This window comes from Sinocyclocheilus rhinocerous, unplaced genomic scaffold (genome assembly GCF_001515625.1).
Source record: "Sinocyclocheilus rhinocerous isolate Xijiao unplaced genomic scaffold, SAMN03320098_v1.1 scaffold1413, whole genome shotgun sequence".
Lineage (NCBI taxonomy): Eukaryota > Metazoa > Chordata > Actinopteri > Cypriniformes > Cyprinidae > Sinocyclocheilus > Sinocyclocheilus rhinocerous.
In genome coordinates this window covers 162,666-182,870 of record NW_015639297.1, presented here as the reverse complement: position 1 = coordinate 182,870, position 20,205 = coordinate 162,666, and the positions used below count along the sequence as shown (strand labels likewise).

At 37.6% G+C, this 20,205-nt stretch overlaps 1 protein-coding gene across 2 annotated transcripts in view; it reads left to right on the top strand.

Moving 5' to 3' along the window:
* The first annotated feature begins 5,394 nt into the window (after window positions 1–5,394).
* LOC107751109 (signal-induced proliferation-associated 1-like protein 2) overlaps window positions 5,395–20,205 on the top strand; it is a 36,434-nt gene continuing 21,623 nt past the window's right edge. For both annotated transcript variants that reach the window (XM_016566712.1, XM_016566711.1), the window contains exons 1-8: window positions 5,395–7,128; window positions 7,258–7,385; window positions 8,197–8,385; window positions 11,907–12,081; window positions 12,385–12,488; window positions 14,004–14,161; window positions 15,270–15,855; window positions 17,899–18,173. In XM_016566712.1, coding sequence (XP_016422198.1) covers window positions 5,760–7,128; window positions 7,258–7,385; window positions 8,197–8,385; window positions 11,907–12,081; window positions 12,385–12,488; window positions 14,004–14,161; window positions 15,270–15,855; window positions 17,899–18,173 — 2,984 coding nt within the window. In that variant the 5' untranslated portion in view covers window positions 5,395–5,759. The remainder of the gene's footprint in view (window positions 7,129–7,257; window positions 7,386–8,196; window positions 8,386–11,906; window positions 12,082–12,384; window positions 12,489–14,003; window positions 14,162–15,269; window positions 15,856–17,898; window positions 18,174–20,205) is intronic.

Below are 20,205 nucleotides of genomic sequence, written 5' to 3'. Positions count from 1 at the left end.
TTATTCATAATTTAAAATAAATAATTTATTTTATTTGTAGATGTAGATATATAGATTTATAGATGTTCGAGATAAGGGGTGCCCAAACTCGGTCCTGGAGGGCCGATGTCCTGCAGAGTTTAGCTCCAACCCTAATTAAACACACCTGAAGCAGCTAATCAAGGTCTTACTAGGCATACTAGAAACATCCCAGCAGGTGTGTTGAGGCAAGTTGGAGCTAAACTCTGCAGGACACCGGCCCTCCAGGACTGAGTTTGGGCAGCCCTGTTCTAGATAGATATTGTCTATCTAGCCATCTTTGTTTGCCACGTCAGGCCCTACCGCAAAAGAATGAGCCATTTTTATTTTATGCATTTATTTATTTTATTTTTTTTTTATTTATAATAAAAATACAGTGAAGTGATTGAAGTTTGATTATTTCTTTTTAGATTTTTAGTTATTATGTTTTTATTACAATAAAAACATAATAGTGTTTTATTTTGTATTTTAATTTATTGCATTTTATTCTTATTATTCTATGGCTGGATGGATATTTTCTATGCCAAGGTGTAAATTTACATTTATATATTACGTTTTCTATCAAAGTAATTAGTTAATTATTCTTTTTTTTTAAAAGAACATTTGCAAGTCAAACACTTTTATCCAGATATCCATAAATGTCTTATGGATTTTAGACGGTGCTAATGAACTCTGTGCTGAAATATCCATGTGAAACAGTAATGTAGGTTTCCTACATGCCGATGCTTAGAATAAATTCAGAAGTGTTTGTGGCATGTGAGGCATTAGGGCACATCAACTCCTGGCTCTTGTTATAGTGCCTCTAGCACTGGAATGCATGAGCACCAAAGAGACTCCGTCCTTACTCCTAACAAGGAAAGGGAAATGAGAACACAAGACCTCCCAGCAGCGTCTCAGGAATGAGAAATGTAGGTGAGCTCAGGGCTGCAGTGAAAGAGCCTGGAAAGCTTTGACAGCATCTGACAGGGTGTGCCCATGGTAGGGTGTTCACTGAGGCTGATGTCAAAACTTTCTGGTTCTACTAGGTGTCTGCTCACCCCAGTTACCCTGCCGAAACTGCAGGGCTCAATTTACCCAATCCTTCTGTCAAAGTCATACTTTTTTTCCCCAATAAATCCCAGGAGCAATGTGGACAGGAAACAATACTCCATTAGGTGTAACCTTGTAGCATTGATTTGGGCTTAGGAAAGTCTCAGTTTCCTGCAGTTTTTCAGTTTCAATCTGTGAAATATAACACACAGTGGGGACCAAAGAGATTTAAAGTAAGTCTATTTTATTAATTTTATTTTTTCCCCCAAAAAAATATAGAAATATAAAAAAAGTCAGATTTGCAAGATAAAAGGTTGCAATTACCTTTGTTTTGTTTGTTTTTTTGGTCCTTCAAAAAACCAAGAAGAAAAAGTCAGAATTGTGAGATGTAAATACAATTTACATAAATAACAATGACATTTCCGTAAAAAGTTCATTTGAAGGTTTTTTTAATGCATTTTACTGATTATTTTGCATTTGCCTCATTTGCTTTAATGACAGTGCTCAATCTCCAAAATGTGTGCAAAACTTAATGTTTATGTTATTTAGCATAATTTGATATCCAAATAGCTTCTTTTGCAACTTCTGGTCCATTTTACAGATTTAGTTTTTGATTAGTAGTGCAGAATCTCAAATATTTCTTTGTGTTTCTTCATCTAAAACCCTCAAACTTTGTTTATTTGGAGATTTAAATTCGATTTAGATTTCCAGATTTTCAGTGTGGAACTTTGGACCTTTCTGTATGTGGGTTGGACAGATGGGGACACTCTATAAGTGCGTTGACCTCCTTTCCAGCATTGTTTTGATCTGTTTCATATACCACATTTCAAAGTCTCAAAAAAGACCACTGTTCCCGTCTGTCATCCAGTAAAGTGTGACGTCGTTTAAATTTAAGTAACATCAGATTAACCAAATGTTATGGATTTATTACCTAACATCAGACAAGAGTGTCCATGTAAGCTGCTTATTCTGATTGTGGAAAAACCTCCTTTGAGTCATGCCTGTCAGGAAGTGGATATTTCTAACAAGAGAAAACACCCTTTAGTTCAAATATTCCCTCATATCTCCTGCCCTATCAAACCCTGGGCAGACAGGGACTCCTTTTAACTTCTGTGGCTGTTGGAAATGATAGACGGCCCAGTGTGGTCACAGTCCCCGCTATAGATCCAGCTGTCTAAATAGATTGGGTCATTGTGTCTTTGCGGTGGGCGATGATAGCGATGATGAGCTCTGTTGTTTGGGCAGCACGGTGCATGTGAGCAAGCGTTTGAAAGCAGGGGCCCGGCTCATAATGGTAATCAATGACCTGTACAGGAACTGCAGCTGGACGGAGGGCGTTGGAGGGGACAGGATTGGCCATTTGCCTGGCTCTGAAGCCCAGCGGGAGATGGTGGGAGGGAGCCTTTCAGATGTGCAATTTGTTGTCCTCTCAAGCCTTTGCTAGTGCTTGATGCTCTGTTTCTCTTTCTTCTCTTGTTTTGGATAAGGCTGATTTATTGAGAAACTAATGCGCTTATGCCTCTAAAGACAGTGTACACATTATCATAACACATTTTTCAATTTATTTTGAAGTAAACGAGTCCCAAAACAGATATTTGTTGTATCATAGGAATCACAGTAATGTTGTATGTCTTGGAGAACAACGGACCACCTTCTGACATATGAATTTTTAAAGGATTCACATTAAGACGTGAATAATTCATGTGAGTTACATTTGATGTTCTTTCAGTTATTAAGACATGAGTTTAGACTGAATGTAGCTATGAAGTGTGGATATTAGATTAGATTAGAACTTTCACATGATTGTTTTTCTTGTGAACCTCTGGAAGAAACTTCCCGAATTTAATTTAAAATAAGTTTGTGTTTTGCATAGTGAAAATTAAGCCTCTTTTAGGACCATTTAACATTTAACCATTGAATTTTCTTGACAATTAAGCATGTTTTCCTCCCAGGTTCTCAATACTGTAATGTGGGAAAAAAGGTAATTACCGTAATGTAATTAATAATAATAGTAGTAATAATAATAAATCCCATACAACAAATTGTACCATTTATATGTTTTTTTAAAGTTGTATTTTACTTTACAACAAAAATAATGTGTTTTACACTACAGTATGATAATGGTAGTTTTTTTTTGCACTATGATAATGAGAATTGATGGCATGTGCATAATTGTCAAAATAATGTCATGTGTGTAAATAATAATAATAATAATAATGATAATAATGTGTAAAAAATCATGTTCTCCTAAATGTTACTAAAATATTTTTATGCGTTTAAAATAGATGCAAAATATAATATATAATTTATTTGCTTTTCATTTGAAATAGAATTCTAGACCATTTTTGCTGGTTTTTCTGAGATTTCGTGACACTCACCCTATCGCTTGCCAGGATATCAAAGCTTTGTGTTCTTTCATGAAAGAGAGCCTCCTTACATGTTGCTTTTTCCTCCTTTAAAATTTAACAGCATTCTTTAATAATGAAACAGCTTGTCATTTGTGCACATATTATTTATCTTTTTCTTATGCCTGATGCTAAGTTTAGCCTGACTGGCCCTTTCTGTTCATGCCATGTTCAGATTAACCGAATGTTCAGTGCTTCTGGGAACGTTTACGATCATGAAACTTCTGCATTTTCAATTTTTGATGCACCCATGTTTTAAAAGCAGTAATACTCTGCATCTCCTCTGGGGATGAACGTGTCGCTTTGTCCAAATGTCAGTGCCATGTCTTTTGATAAATATTTAACAGAGATTTCCCCTCTATCTAGACGTCAGCTGAAATGGAATGTCGTTTTAGAGGAGTTTTTATGTTGTGATTAAAGATTTTCTTGGAATAATATGCTCCCATGAATTGTGTACAATAAGACAAATGTATAAAGTAAGTAAGGTCAATTTTGTTTCCATGTTAACATTAAATCACAGCTCTGAATCCAGTGAATTTCCAGAGTCTAGAGTCTAGAGACGGATATTGCAGTTTGAAAAGGCAAAACTTCGTGGTACACAGCTGGTGTTGATGCTGACACAAAGATGTGTTTATTTCCGAGGGAGGGTTAAAGGTATTGGGGTCAGTGTGTTTGTAACAGACAGACAAAACTGCGCGTCCAAAACACATTATTAATAAATGCCAGTTTAATCAGCTTTCCTTTCGAAGGATTATTTTTAGGTTGCTGAATTTCACAGTGTGTACCCCGTGGCGGCGTCTGTCAGTACTGTAATTTTATACTCTCTTCCGTTCTCACTAGTACTTTATTTTTGGATATGATATTGGAAAGCTCTTTCACTGAAAGGCAGTCTCTGGGTTCATTGCACTAAACCAGTAATTCTCAACTGTTTTTTTGGTGCAGGACCCAGATTTTACATTGAATATCAAGTGGTGACCCAAAACAATACCAAAATCAAAACAAATGTTCTTAAATTAAATATTAAATATCAACACCCTGTCAGATGCTGTCAAATATCAAATATTGAAATTACTGTGAACTTGTTAAGCCAAGTGTAATTGGAATAGATTTAAGTAACAAAGTTTAATTTCATTTATGATTTGATGTGCGACCTTTAAAGTAAAAAAAAAGATTGTGTTTTCTCCTCCCTTTTGAAGATTCATATGCCTGTTTATTTAGCATTTTTAATAATGAATGATTTTATAGTTAATTGCGTTTTATTAATTTTATTTAGCATTTTTTTCACTGAACTCAGTGGAAGAATTTTGATTTTAAAATTGTGGTGAATTTGGAAAACAATTTAAGGTGGAGAGGTTAACATATTGGTAAATCATTTTAATCATTTGTCATTTTCATTCTGAATTCTGATTAAATACTCCAGCTTGTGTTTTGTTTGCTATTTGTGAAAAAGGACATAAAAAGATTGCCATCTGTCAAGTACTTTCAAATGCAAATTATGTAAATGAAACAAAAATTGCATTATTTTTTCAAAGTTTTGTTAATATCTCTTGAAATAACCACATTGAATATCATTTCGGGTTAAAACTTCCGTTAAAACATTTCGGGTAGGGAAAGTGGTCTGGATCTGTTCTGCTATGTATCAGAGGTAGTAGAGTGCCTAGCTCACTAATGCTTTTTCATTTAGATTTTTATCTCTAATTAGTCTGTGCACAAAGGTCAAAAAAGTGGTCCATTTGTTATATAGATGATCCAGAAATGGCATGCATTCAGGTGAAAAAGAAATGTGCTTTCTGAATAGACATTCAATCCCTTATTAAATTAATTGGTCTTTTTGCTGATGCTTTGTTCAGCTGAGGATTTTGAGTGCTTTGTGTTCTTTCAAGGTCACATTGGTGTCTCTCCCTCCCAAATGGATTCTCTAATGATCTCTCTCTCTTTCTCGTTTCCTTCCAGAGCATCAGAGAGATCCCACCTGGCTTTGTTAAGCCTACATGCCTGTGAAATGACCGCATCTCCTGCTTGCCCTCCCGTGGAGTGAGCAGTTGTCCTTGACAGTGAAACAGAGATAAAGAGAGCCATTCTCCTCCTATGGATTACAGACCCATAGGTCTGAATGCCCTGACGTGGGTCAGTCATCTTTCACAGACTTCTCCCAGCGCCGTCAAGCTCCTTCGCCATTCCGTAAAATGCTGGAGTTGGAATTTCAGGTCTGGACAATTTCACGTCAGGTATGAATGTCCCTATCTTTAGGAGCCAGAGGCACAGCAGACGAGGTCTTAGAAGCTCGAGAAGCACCTCACCTCAGAAATGCAGACCGATGATCTATTTGCCAAAAAGCTTCAAGCCTTGAATGGTAATATGGGACCTCCTGGTGCAAACACACAGGGAACACCAGCAGTGCCCAAGATGGGCGTACGTGCAAGAGTGTCCGATTGGCCACAAAAGAAGGATGGCCACGGTCCACTGTCCAGATATGAAAGCCTAATGACGACCTTCCAGAATGGACAACCCAGTCAGTTGCCAGAAGATGTGGTCAAACAAAGCCCAGGTTCTCCTCCCAACCCCAGCTTTCTGGAGGCAAAATATGGACTTGGTGAACTTCTAAACCACTCTCCTGGTAAAGTTCACCACGCTCTCCAGAAAAGGAGCAACAGTGACGTCACCATCAGCGATATAGGGGCAGAGGACGTGGATCAGACGGCAATTAACCCCAATACAGGTGCCACTTTACACCGAGAGTACGGAAGCACGTCCTCCATCAATCGCCAGGGTTTGCCCGATGAAGGTTTTTTTGGCAATTTGAAGGTTTTCCAGCCAGAACTCTCGGAGCAACCAAGTGCACCACCTCCGCATGGCTTTCCAGAGTTTCGCCGGTATGAGGCTGCCATTTCTCCAAGTCTTCAGACTGCTGCGCAGATTGCACGGGGGGACATTCTCTGCATTCCGAACTACTCAGACTATGTGGACAGTTCGCTCTTCTACAGCCGGGAAAGGGAGAAGTCTTTCCTACAGCGACAGAAATCTGAAAAGGGTGAGACATCCATTTTCCGCAGGCTGAAAACCATGAAAAGCGAGCAGAGGCAACTAAGTGACCATGACGATTGTAGTAGACATGGTCGCCCATTGAGTTTCCAGAGATGTTTTGCCCACTATGACGTACAGAGTGTGCTTTTCAATATTAGCGAGGCTGTTACCAATCGTGCCAACTTGGCACGTCAGAAGAATATTACCACGGGGGCTTCTGCAGCATCCCAACACCAAATGGGTGGGGGAATGGACAGTCCTGACCCCCTGTCTGTTTGCGAATCCCCTTTGGACAGCTGTGAGGAGCTAGGTCAAAAAGCTTGTACAGATCCTGATGAAGGGGATGGGAAGAGCAATGGTTTGGTGCTGAGCTGCCCGTACTTTCGTAACGAGATAGGTGGTGAAGGTGAAAGGAAACTGAGTGTCACCAAACCAAACAGTGGACCCCACAACAATGTAGGTGACAATTATACCATTGAGTCTACTTTAAGCTCACACTGCACCAATGCGGGGGTTTCCGTCTTGGAAATGTCCCGTGAGAATTACGCCTCTCGTGAAAACTACGCTGTTCCACGGGATTGCATCAAACGCTACATCATTGAGCACATTGACATGGGTGCATACTACTATCACAAATTCTTCTTCAATAAAGGTATGTTTTACAGTCTAGATGTTAATTTGATTGGTCTACACAAAAGTGTACTATAGTGATGGATATGTATCTCTGAGTGTATCTCTCCCTGTATAATGTTGATCTCTTCTTATTCTCTTTTCTTTAAAGAACACCAGAACTACTTTGGTGTTGATGAGAACTTGGGCCCAGTGGCAGTTAGCCTTCGGAGAGAGAAACTGGAGGAGGGGAAGGAGGGACCACAGTATAATTATAGGGTCATCTTCAGGACCAGCGAGGTAGAACTGCGTCTGTAAAACACACTGTTTAACGCACATCATTTAACAATTTTTTTTTTAGATCCATTGGTCTTTGAGCCAGTCACGTTTAGGGGAATAACTTTTAATTACATATACTCATTGCCTTTGTGTGCCATATACTGTTTATATATACACTGTTCTTATCAGGCAATGAGTGGACATCTCATTCATTTATAATTGATTTCCATCTTTCCATTAAGTGCATTTCCCAAAGCTTTTATATCATTCCTTCTGAATACAAATCAGAGCTGCCTCAATAACAGCATTGATTGTTTTGAAAATCAGCTCAAGATGGATGATGTCTGTGGCGTACTATTGATTTTTCCATGTATGGTGATATAAATTACCTTACTGTACTACATGATTCTCACCACTGACGCTATAAAAGTCCCAACCAGTGCGGCTTTCAAAATGGCAAGAGATCTTTCATATGTGGCCTGCCAGGGGTTTTCCTAAGGGCGACTGGATAGTTTGCTGAACTGGCGGTTGAGCGTGCAATGGACCTCTTGCTAAAAGCCAAAGCGTTACTTCAGCATTCGCCACAGTTAGTTGAACTCAATTATTCGTCAGAAAGATTGGCAGAGCATGTCGCTGGATTCAGCATCATTGCAGGGACACTCTTAGAGAGTGCTTTGCCATTTGAGAGGCAACTGCAATGGTTTATCCATCTGTTCACCATTTGAGAATGCTGTGTATTCATTTAATAGATACATTTGCTCAGTTCAACCAACATTGTGAACTCTTTCCTTTTTTTGCTAAACTTCTCTCTCTTCACTCTGTCCATCTTCAGCTCACCACTTTGAGAGGCTCAATTCTGGAGGATGCCGTCCCCTCCACGGCTAAGCATGGGACTTCCCGTGGACTCCCTCTTAAAGAGGTGCTGGAGTACGTAGTTCCTGAGGTCAATATTCAGTGCCTCAGACTGGCCACCAGCTCACCTAAAGTCCCAGAACAACTGCTGAAGCTGGATCAGCAGGGGGTAAGTACTGTACTAAAAGCTCTACAGTCCGTTTTACACATAGAAATGGTAAACAAATTACTTGATTTAAGTTTAAATACTATAAACCATATAGGCCCTATGATTTCCGCGATGCGGAAAACGTGGATGGAATTGCGGAATCCAGTCATAAAAATGGAATTTACTTCATAACGCAGAACGTCACAGAATTTGCCAAATTTTGGATGGATACATCAAAAGTAGGTAAACTACACTAAAATCAAAACGCGATATGGACTAGTGTCTGTGAATATTAAGCTGCAAAAATACCATTTAAATAGGAATTCTGCATATTCTGTGAGAATGAACGGCACAGACTCGTGGTTTAGTTTACTACATGACGCTCGCAGTCTCTGCCGCCTCAATATATGAGTATATTAACACATATATTCATGAGCATTTTACCATTTCTTTTGAGTAAAACTATCATTATATACAAATGGATACTTAAAGGTCTTCACAGCAACCCGTCAAAATAAAAGTTCAGTTTAACTTGAAGAAACCATGACAGAAATATTACTTAATGTAATGATAGTACTACTACTAATAAAATTATTATTAAAACATTATTTTTAAAGGAATATTTACCAGATAAATTATTTACCAGAATTTGCAGAAAAATGTAAATACACAACAAAGTATTTCTGAAAAAAAAAATAAATAAATAAATAAAGTAATAATATTTCTGTTAATTAGACATGTTTTTTCATTAATAACATTTAATTTAACCATTAAAACAGAGTCTAGAAAAATTAAAACGAGAAAAAACGGAATCCAGAAAAATTTAAATGGAAAAAACGGGAAAAAAACTGATTTTGTGAAAAATAAAACTGATTTCATAGGACTCTAACCATACATTAAATAAAAATGAAGAACTAAGTAATTATTTATATATGTATTTATTTAGTTTTGCAAGACGATAGTCTTTGACCTAGTATGGCATTTAAATAATAACAGAATATATCATATCTTTTATTATATTGTGTACTTTTGCACTGGAACAGTTCCAGGACTGGAACTATACCTTTTATAAATCTCTAAAATATTAGATGTGTATGTGATAATTTTAATCAGCGCCCTGTAGTGTGACATGCTGTAATTAATCTAAATTTGTTTTAAACATGATTTATTCTTATTTTATAATTGTATAATTTGCATTTTTATGTCCTCTTATTAACTGAGAGACTGTATTGAATATATTTGTTTGTTATGCCGTATGACCATTTAAAATGAATTCATCAGTTTATAAATTAGAATGGAATTGCAGTCTTGTAAAAGAAATGTTGTAGTTACAAGACATAAGATATACTGTTTCCCTTATACAGATATGTTAATTTATTTAAAAAATTGGATGATAAATAATACATGTCCATGAACTTTTATACATTAACTACCCAAACTACCCTTTGTAAGTGCTTGAATTGGTAAAATATACAACAAGCATTTCCCCACAATACAGCCAGACTGTAAAATGATCGTACCACCATTTGGACAGTAAGAGACAGTTTGGCTAACACAAACTGACAGGTGGGAAGAAACTTCATTCTCTGGGATGATTCATAGCATACAGAGTACAATGTTGTGAACCGTACATGTCCGCAAGGCTTGTAATTACTAAGACATAATCAAGTGGGGGTTTAAGGAACCATCAGTTATATCCTTCATACGCCCCATTTGCTTAGTTTTAATGCATACTGATAAAACCAGAAACAGATGTTTTAAACTTCTGCTGATGATGTGATGTCCTTAAATGCTGTTGTTCATTTGATAACTTAAGCAAGATTGAGCTTGTAAAGTGGTTCCTCTGGGCAAGGCGCCACTGATGGCCTGATGGCCTTACAGCATTTCCGTTTGAGGGTTCAAATTGTAGGTGTGTCAGGATGAGACAGTGTTTTACTAAAGAAGCCTTTTATAAAAACAAAGATCCAATTACTTATTGCCAGACCCAGACTTGCACATCTCAGGGCTAGAGTAGAACAGAGAGATGAGCAGTTTTGTCAGTAAACTGACTGAATGGAATCTGAGAAGCAGTTAAAGTCTTGATCGATATTGCAGCCACACGACGGCCAGAGGGGAAAATCTGAAGAGTAACCCTGTAGAACAATGAATGCATTGAAAGAGGCTAGTTGTAAAATTAAGGTTCGTAATTATTTCAAGTGGTATTTTGTCATCTCAAATCAATCAGTTTCAATGAATACCTTATTGAGGACCTAACTGTAAAATGATAATTCAGCTATTGTCTGCATTTCCAGCGCTCAGACAAAAGATAACTAGTTTTCAAGGCAAATTATTTGGCAAAAACCGCTGGAAACATCACCATGGCAACCACCTAGCCACACATACCGGCCACTTGACCCGTCTGAGACGCTGCCAACTGTGACCAGCAGCACTTATGGTGAAAATGAAAGAAAAGAAAATCATTGCTCATCTTATGCTTTCTTGAGTCTTTGTCCATTTCTTCATCTCGCCCTCCATATTCTCTCCCAGTTCTACCCTCTCTGATAATGGTGAGTTTTTTTTCTCCTCTAAAGACTGTTGGTGGCATTTTATGGCACAAAAGCCAAAGCAATTGTAAGAATAGCACTAAAACTGCTTTTACCTTTTTTGAAAAATTGGAGATTTTGGACAATTGCCATAGACCTCTTAAAATTCCTGTGTCGTTGTAAACCAGCATTTTTCAGTATGTCATTTGCTCATAAATTCCTATTATTATGAATGTTAAGTATTATATTTTTGACATACTGTTCATTATCTTTTAATAATTGTCTAAATAATTGTCTGGCTCTGCACTTTTTTTTTGCCTGTTTAAAGGCCTGTGTCTGGTTCCAACGCTTCTTTCTTTAGTTTATGGCTTGTATGTGTGTCTCATACATAATGCAAAAGTGGCATCTGAGGCCAGTCCGCATGTCATTACGTGTCAGGCTTTCGTGTAGATTGATAGCACTTAACATGACTAAATCACCACTTGTGGTAGGCGATGTATATCACCGTTCCATAATATACTTTAAGAGTGCTTTTGAAGGTTTCCTGTACAATGTGCATTAAAGATTGGATAAATATATCACTTTTTACTGTGTTCTTTTAGACTTGATTCTGTTTCGTAATCCTGCCATGCAATGTGTAAGGGACAGTACTGATATTTTTAATATTGTTACTTGAAATAATATAAAAATATTTATAATATTTAATTTAAATTATGTGAAAAGAAAAGACCAAAGAATGATACAATACATGAAATGACCACAGTGTGGAAGATCAGTTGCAAGGAACCAGTCAAATATACTGTACAGTATAATGGTCATTTTTTGGAAAAATAAAATGACCACAGAATGCAGCGAATTCAATATTCCGCAGAGGCGTATAATAAGTGTAATTAGGGCTTTGCTATACTCTGTGAAGGATGTAATAACTGGTTCACACTGAAGGTTAATACACCAAAAAACTTGTCAAATATCATTATAATGATTGAAACTGATTGTGTTTTTATTCTTTGTAAATTGTAGCTGAGTTACCAGCACAAAGTGGGCATCCTGTACTGCCAGACTGGGCAGCGCACAGAGGAGGAGATGTACAATAATGAGAGTGGTAGTCCTGCACTGGAAGAGTTTCTAGATCTACTAGGTCAGAAAGTCCGACTGAAGGGGTTCAACAAGTACAGGGCACAGCTGGACAACAAAAGTAAGTGCTGCTCTCACGATGATATTTTCTAAATGTATGAACGTTTGATCCACTTTCGCTGCTGTGAATCTTTGACAAGCCAAAAAGCTGTCAGGTTCATTTCTGAAATGGGTTTTGTTAATACCATATTTGTTCCCGGTCGGTGCATTGGACAGTTTCTCATAATCTCTTAGTGTGTGCAGATGAGCCATTTGCAAATTAATATTGAACTGCAAGAGATTAATTTCGTATTTCATCATCAGTGTCTTTTTAATTTACTGCCTTTATACTGATATGTGTGATATAATCGCATCGTTTCTGCAGCGGATTCCACTGGCACTCACTCTCTCTACACCACCTATAAAGACTTTGAACTGATGTTTCACGTCTCTACAATGCTGCCCTACACACCCAACAACAGACAACAAGTGAGTCGGACACATTTCCTAGTTAATACCTTCTTTTCATTTACTCATCTTTATGATCCAAGGCCATATGACCTTTTTAGATGGAACTTAAAGGGAGATATTTAGAGTTCTATATATTTGAGTTCTTAAGCTATTTCTGTCCATCAAAGAATCCGGAAAAAACATGCATCTATATAAACAGTTATTTAAAATTGTAATAGTGTTTTACAATATTGCTGTCTTTGCTGTAAAAATGTTAAATACTAAAAAAAATATTTTGAATGGTAGTGTAAGTAACTGATGACAACACTTTGATTTAATGGTAGAAATTTAACGTGTAGATAGGTGTGATTATAATTTCTTTATTGCAAACAAAAAAGCAGATAATCCTAGATAGATTGGCCTTTCTGCTGATTTATGCACACTTGAACAAGCACCTGCGCGAATGAGATTCAGGTCTGAACACTTACTCATGCCTGTCTACACAAAACTCTTTCAGCCCTCGTCAGTTCTCTATTCAAGTGGCTGGTCTTGATCTGTGCATCTTTACAGACCTCACAGAACCTAGACCAATTGTCCTGCATCCTGCTAATTGTAAACACTTCAGCGGGCAGGCCATGTTGTCATGGCAACTGTCTGAATGCCCCATCTTTAAAAAAAAAAATAAAAAATGCCCAGACAAGGCACAGATTTTATGTGTTAAGTGAAGACCAGGACATATCACGGCTAATTAATTAGAAATGCATAATTTTCTGATGGTGAAAGGCTGTTCTTATTTATTTGGTGGAACAAATTTAAAACGATTTATTTCCCTTATCCGCTGTACTTTTCAATGGGCGGAACAATCCTAATAGAGTCTGCCGCAGATTAATTTACCACCGTAACAGCTTTCCATCAATGACTTCCTGAAATCCCCATGGCTAGACTGAGCTCAGTCAGATGATAAAATTTAGATTTGTGCTTTTAAAAGAAAGCTTTTTTTATAGAATGAGTAAAAAGAGAAGTATAGGAGCCCTTGCTTGGGTCTTTATTTGGCTGATTTGCGGGATTTGTTGTTTTCTGTCCATTGGATCATGGTCCTATAGGGATAATCTTGTCAAATAAGCTGGTGAAGATCTCCACAGCTTTGAGCTTTAAATTAAGTACACCTCTCTCTGATCCTCTTTCTTTCCTTTGCTGACAGAGAGATGAGCCCAAGGGATATACAGTAGACTACAGCTAAACAATTTACACATTACTTACGCTTTCTTATAGAAACAGTTGTTTATCCAGTATGCAGTAAATTATATGTGGATGTTTCTGTTGATACTTTTTTTTTTCATTTATATGAAAAAATTAATTGATTTTTAACGTTTTATTTTTAATTTTATTTTTAAAATTTTTTATCCTGTTATGCATGTATTTCCACTTTTGGACAGTGTGTTTGAAGTTTGTTTTTGCTTTGGGTTTTTCATTGGATGGCATTAACTGTAACTAGTTTCTTGTTAAAATGTGCACTATGATGACTGTCTTCTTATGATGTGTTTCCCCATCCAGTTACTGAGGAAAAGGCACATTGGAAATGACATCGTTACCATCATTTTCCAGGAACCAGGAGCTTTTCCATTCACACCCCAAAACATACGCTCTCACTTTCAACATGTCTTCATCATCATCAAAGTCCACAATCCTTGCACAGAGCATGTGTGTTACAGGTAAAATGTCAGTTATTTACCATTTTTAGCCTAGCCTTTAAAATAAAAGCTTCTGTTTTACAATTAGAATGTTGGATTAGTTTATACGTGGCTTTGCTAAACAAAATACTGTTTTTTGCAAAGTCATACCCAATCCGTCCTGAATAAATCCAATTTTGTAAATGAAAGAACTCATTCTGTTGGGACGGGGGGCGGAGGTAGACGAAGATGCTTTCCAAACAGCTTGGTGACAGTCAGATTTGACCTCTCAGAACGATAGGGAGGATTAAAGGATAAGATCAAAGGGAATTCAATTTCCAGTCTTATTTACTCCGTGTGTACCTCTTAAGCTTGTTCAGCGTAACATTGCAGAGAGCTGAGGGAGGCTGGAACCTGGCTCAAAGTAAAAATGGCCATCTCTTCTTCTGAGCAGATCTATGAGAGACTACTGCGGAAAGATTTCTGAATTGATGTCAGTGTTGAAGTCAAACGGAAAAGCTTTCTATGTATTCTTCTTACAGGGGACATGTTCTTCAGCCTTTTGCACATATTACAGATATTTAAAGTTGAGCTTAATATGTGGAGACAGATGTAAGCCATTCATAGGTTGATTGGATTAATGTCCCGATAAAAGGATATATAAAATAAATATATTTTAAAAATATTATATTTATATAAAAAATGTGTTTGTATTTATATATAAATAATAAATATACACAGTATACACGCATATATTACACATATTAATCACGATTAATCGTTTTATATTATATTATTATATTGTATTGTATTGTATTGCTCACCAGAGCTGTTTTTATTTAGGGGGGAAAACAAAATAAAAAATAAAAAACTTTTTACAATATTTACAACTGTTTTCTATTTTAATATAATTTAACATGTAATTTAGTCTTATGATTTTAGCAACCATTTCTTCCGTTCTCAGTGTCGCAAGATCCTTCAGAAATCCTAATATATTTGTGGAATATCTAATATTACACCTAAGTATCCTAATATCTTTGTGTAAACCATGATTCATTTTTTTAGGATTCTTTAATGAGTAGAACGTTAAAAGAGCATCATTTATTTAAAGTGACTAAAACTAATTTCATCGTATTTCTTTACTTAATAGTGTTGCAGTTGCCAGATCCAAAGACGTGCCTGCGTTTGGACCTCCCATACCCAAGGGGGTGATGTTCCCAAAGTCTGCTGTATTCCGGGACTTCCTGCTGGCCAAGGTGATCAACAGTGAAAACGCGGCCCACAAGTCTGAGAAGTTCCGTGCCATGGCGACGCGTACCCGCCAGGAATACCTTAAAGACCTTGTGGACAACTTTACCAGTGCAACGCCTGTGGAAGCCTCGGGTGCAAAATTCAGCTTTATCACCCTAGGCGCCAAAAGGAAGGAGCGCAGTCGGCCAAGGAACAATGCTCATCTGTACAGTACGGGAGCCATCACGTGGCCGGTGGTTGCTTGGGACAGTTGCCAGTCCACTGATATTGGTTGTTTACTGGCCATCTCCCGAGAGTTTGTGGCGCTCATTGAGGAAGCGTCCCGAGAAGTGGTTTTCAACTGTTACTGCAAGGACGTGATTGGTTGGAGCTCGTCCTTAATGGTGGGCAGGGTAAAGCTGTTTTACGAGCGCAGCGACTGTGTGGTGTTTTCCGTGCAGGACGGATGCCCAGAGGAAGTTCGAGAGGTCGTACAACGATTAGAGGTATGAGTGGCCAATCCAGGATGAAATATCAAGTTTTATCTAAGCTGAAGCTGAAACCAAACTTGCCTTTTACTGTGAATAAGTGAGCACTGTTGGTATACAGGATCAAGTTTCTCTTGGAATCAGGGGCCAAGGGTCAATGGATTAGCATTAGAAAGGTAGAAAGACCATGTTAGAGCAGATTACTTTACCTTAGCTTACCTTAAGCTTGCCAGAACATTCACTTTATTCACTCTGGGATAAATACATACATCAACACATACCTTCATAAATCAATATTAGTTCCGCTTCTTGCTTTATTGCCATCCCATGCATGCTCAGTTGGTCTAGACCTGCAGACATACACTACACTTTTTACAGTGCAGTGGAGGTTTAAATGGGTGTACATGCTGTTTAGGTTGATGGACCCAGTCAGCATGTGCGGTCCATTCTCTTTGTGGGATTTGACAGCTTGTAAAATACCATCCTTTGACTCTTAAACATGCTCTTAAATGTGTTTATTGCATTGGGTGGTTTGCTGTCATCATCATAGCATTTGTGCAGCAGACCATCAGCACGTTTTTCTTGGAATAAGCAAAAATTTAAATTCAGTCATCATTTACTCAGCCTCATGTTGTTTCAAACCTATACGACTGAACCAGTGACTTTCATTGATAAAAAAAAAAAAACAGTTGAAACGTTCTTCAAAATATATTTTGTGTTATGCAGAAGAAAGAAATTTGTGCAGGTTATGAACAACGTGAGTTTTCATATTTTCATATTCCTTAATTATGACTATTTGTGGTTTATGCCCTTTTTAAAAGCAATTATTTTTACACCTTTTATTGAAAGTTTGGTGGCAAAAATTTTTTATATAATATGGTAATATGGTTTAGTATGGTAAAAGCCAAGTTATGTCTGTATTGTTGAGCAACAGATCTTTTCGAATTAAAAAAAAAAAGGAAGCTTATATTTCATTTTAACCACCTCAGTCTCTTCAAGGTGCTTTTGTTGTTTTTGTGGGTGCTTAGAAAAGGTGCCTTTGGGCTCTTAGCAACTTTGCGGAGTCAGAGTAATATCAGCTTACCTGAGGTTTGCTTAAAACTGTTTGTTTTCAGATCAAGTAGTTGCATGCAGAAGGTTTAAGCTGTTTTATCCAAAACACATTTGTTTTAGGTGTCAGGGGGCAGATTAATGGAAAATCCTCTAAAGAAAGAAATTAAGACATTTCTTAAGAAATTCCAAACAGTTCAACTCAGTTCATCTCTTTTTTTTCTTTTCTTGAGAAAAGGGTTTTGGCATTATCTGGTTTGTATGGCAGTTCTTTGACTCGCTGATCAGCTCAAAGGCCGTGTTTCTGAATTATGTTGTAATTATAGGCTTACATTAAAATCCCCAATTGACTTGTTTTTGTAGAATTGTTACTAAATTCAAATTCAACAAAAATCATGTCACACAATCATGGTTTACATTATCGATCCTTGGTGTGAACTTGTGCACATCCCTAGTAATAGTATGATATATTATATGTAGCTAGTGTTATGTTTTAATGCTTAATTACAACAATTTGAAAAAGAATAAAACACATTTTTAATAATAATAATAAATTCATGTAACATCTTACCTTCCGGGATTTAAGACAAGTTCTAGGTTATCCTAAGTTTAAGAAATGATTTATGTTTTTCATAAATAAAGTTGATTTTCAAGAAGTTTTAATAAATATTTTTTTGGGAATACAAAATATTCTAAACAAGAAAATAAGAAGAAAATGTCAATCTGGCCCCAGGTTGTCTGTTCGGGTTGTAGGAATGTGTTATTCATGAGACAACCAGTCTGTTGTGTCCTCCCATGTTGCTTTGACATCGGTTCATTTCATCCTTGAGAGACCTGGCTTCAACAATCATCTATATCTCTGCGTACCTGCTTACCCATCTGCATGCTTACCTGTGCAGGACCCTCTGCCCATTATCACAGCACAGATTTTATCTTCAAAAGTCGCTGAGGTGACAAAAAGCCCAGTTTCAGATGGTTCAAGTTTGTTTGTCTGTTCTAACTTCCCTGCAGATGGTCACCAGGGGTTGTGAGGCGCTAGAGATGACCCTGCGCAGAAATGCCCTGGGCCAGCTAGGATTCCATGTCAACTTTGAGGGTGTGGTAGCCGATGTGGAGCCATTCGGGTTTGCCTGGCAGGCAGGACTTCGCCCCGGCTGCCGTTTGTTGGAGATCTGCAAGGTCGCTGTTGGGACTCTAACTCACGAGCAGACAATTGAATATCTGCGGACCTCCACACCTGTTACAGTGGTGGTCATACAGCCACATGAGGATGGCACCCCCAGAAGGTACAGTTGGTCCTTCATCTTGGCAGAAGCTTAAAATGTGAAAAAATGTTTTTTTTTTGTTTTTGTTTTTTAACCGTACAAAGATGAAGCACTTGTTATGAACCTTAATCTGGTAATTTCTTTATCATGTTGTGGCCACATTTACAACCCTCAAAATTGAACCTTTATCCTTTATTAAATGTATCTCATGGACAGATGGGCCACACCAATTTCTCATGGGTCACCAGAATTCACCTTCTGAAGAGAAAATTAATCTTCTTGACATAATCTGTGAATAATATGATCATAGTCTGCTCGTGTTTTTTTTTTGGGGGGGGGGGTCTTGGAATAGAAGATTATTGGGTTGTGGGACGGATCGCTGGTTGCCATCTTACTGTTAAGTGCACTTTCTCTTGCTGCCCCATGATTTTTTTGGGGGGGGGGTTCTGTCCTGGAATAGAAAGTGACCTAGAACCCTGTTGAACATGTGCCTCATGTTCTGTTTGCTCATTTCAGAAGAGCCGAGGGCTTTACCAAGAACATCTAAAGGCAGAGATTAAAGTGACCCTCAAGACTGTCAATAACTGGATTGACATTTATTGCCTCCCTGTGAGGCATAAAAGTCAGTGATATCAAGCACTCTGTGCTTTTTGTAAACACAAATTTATAGAGGATTGCTTGCACTTCTGGTTGACCTTAACTGCTCTATATATCTGTATCTTGGGCAAGCGTTTCTAGAGAACTACAGTTAACTGAAGCATGCCCGGACAAGTCAGGGTTGTATTTGGTTACAGATCAGAGCAGTGAGTTTAGAAGTATTTAGCAAGAATATTTGTTCTAAACTTGCAACACCCTACTGAGTGCAAACCAATGCACTAAAACTAATTGTATCACCTTAGACACTGCATAGCAATGCATTAAAACCACTCAGAGCAACAAAACAACTCCTATTTCAGTAAAAATCTAGCTTGGTCTGTCTTAAAGTCTGTAGTCTTTAGAGATGTCTTGAACTTGAAATGAATAGTGTGTTTTTTTCATTCACAACACTTTGTTTGTAAGACATTTCTCAATTCCAGGAATTTGTGTGTGAGAGTCCAAGAGTGTGGTGTTCTTCACTGAAGTACTTTTTTGAAGAACTGTATCTTATTGTAGAGGCTGTGAGAATCTGTCTTGAGAGCTCTCGGCGGTTCCAGCTTTCCATTCAAGAAGATCACCAGAGGTTCTTGTTTTGGGAGCAGTTCTGTGCGTGTGGTCGGAACAGAGTGAATTAGAATGCGGAAACGCGTGATTAACCTACAATGAATCCTGCTGGCGTAGGCCGAACTTGTGTTAATTTTCTGTTTGTTCTTTTGGTTTCTCCCTCTCTAATAACACACGCCACAGATAACCACAGCAAAATACAGTGCATCATTTATCTGATACCATTTGTCATCTCATTTGCTTATGTGTCTTTTCTCTTGCCAAACATCCCTGCAGTGATTATTATTTAATACATTCTGCCAATTTCACTTACAAGATCTTCCCTTGACACTAAATTTGGTATTTTACTAGCTGACTAGACTGACTAGAAAAGTAATCCAGATTCATAAATTGGAATGGATTCATAGAAATAGCCTGGCTCTAAATACAGCTCACAATTATGTACAGTGGGGTCCAAAAGCCTGAGACCACTGGAGAAAATGCTTCTATTTGCATTTTTCTCATTTGATACAAATTATGTTATTAGTGAAAATGTGAATTAGAAAAATTAACATGAATTTCAGAATGTGTTAGTATTTGGTTTCATCTGGAGAAAGGAATCACAAAATGAATGTCACAAACTAAATGAACCCAAATCTTAAAACTTTTCAGGTTTAACATGTTTTTGAACTCCATGCTTTTCACTGTGGTCTTAGACCTTTACACCCCTCTGTGTGTGTATATAAGCGTCGACAGCCGGGAGTTATCCAGTCAGCTCAGAAGTGTGAAGGAAGCGATCCCGCCATTGGGGGTGCTCTGACCTGTTAACTCAGCTGCCATGATAATCCTTATTCTTTTGGAAGGAGCGGTCTGC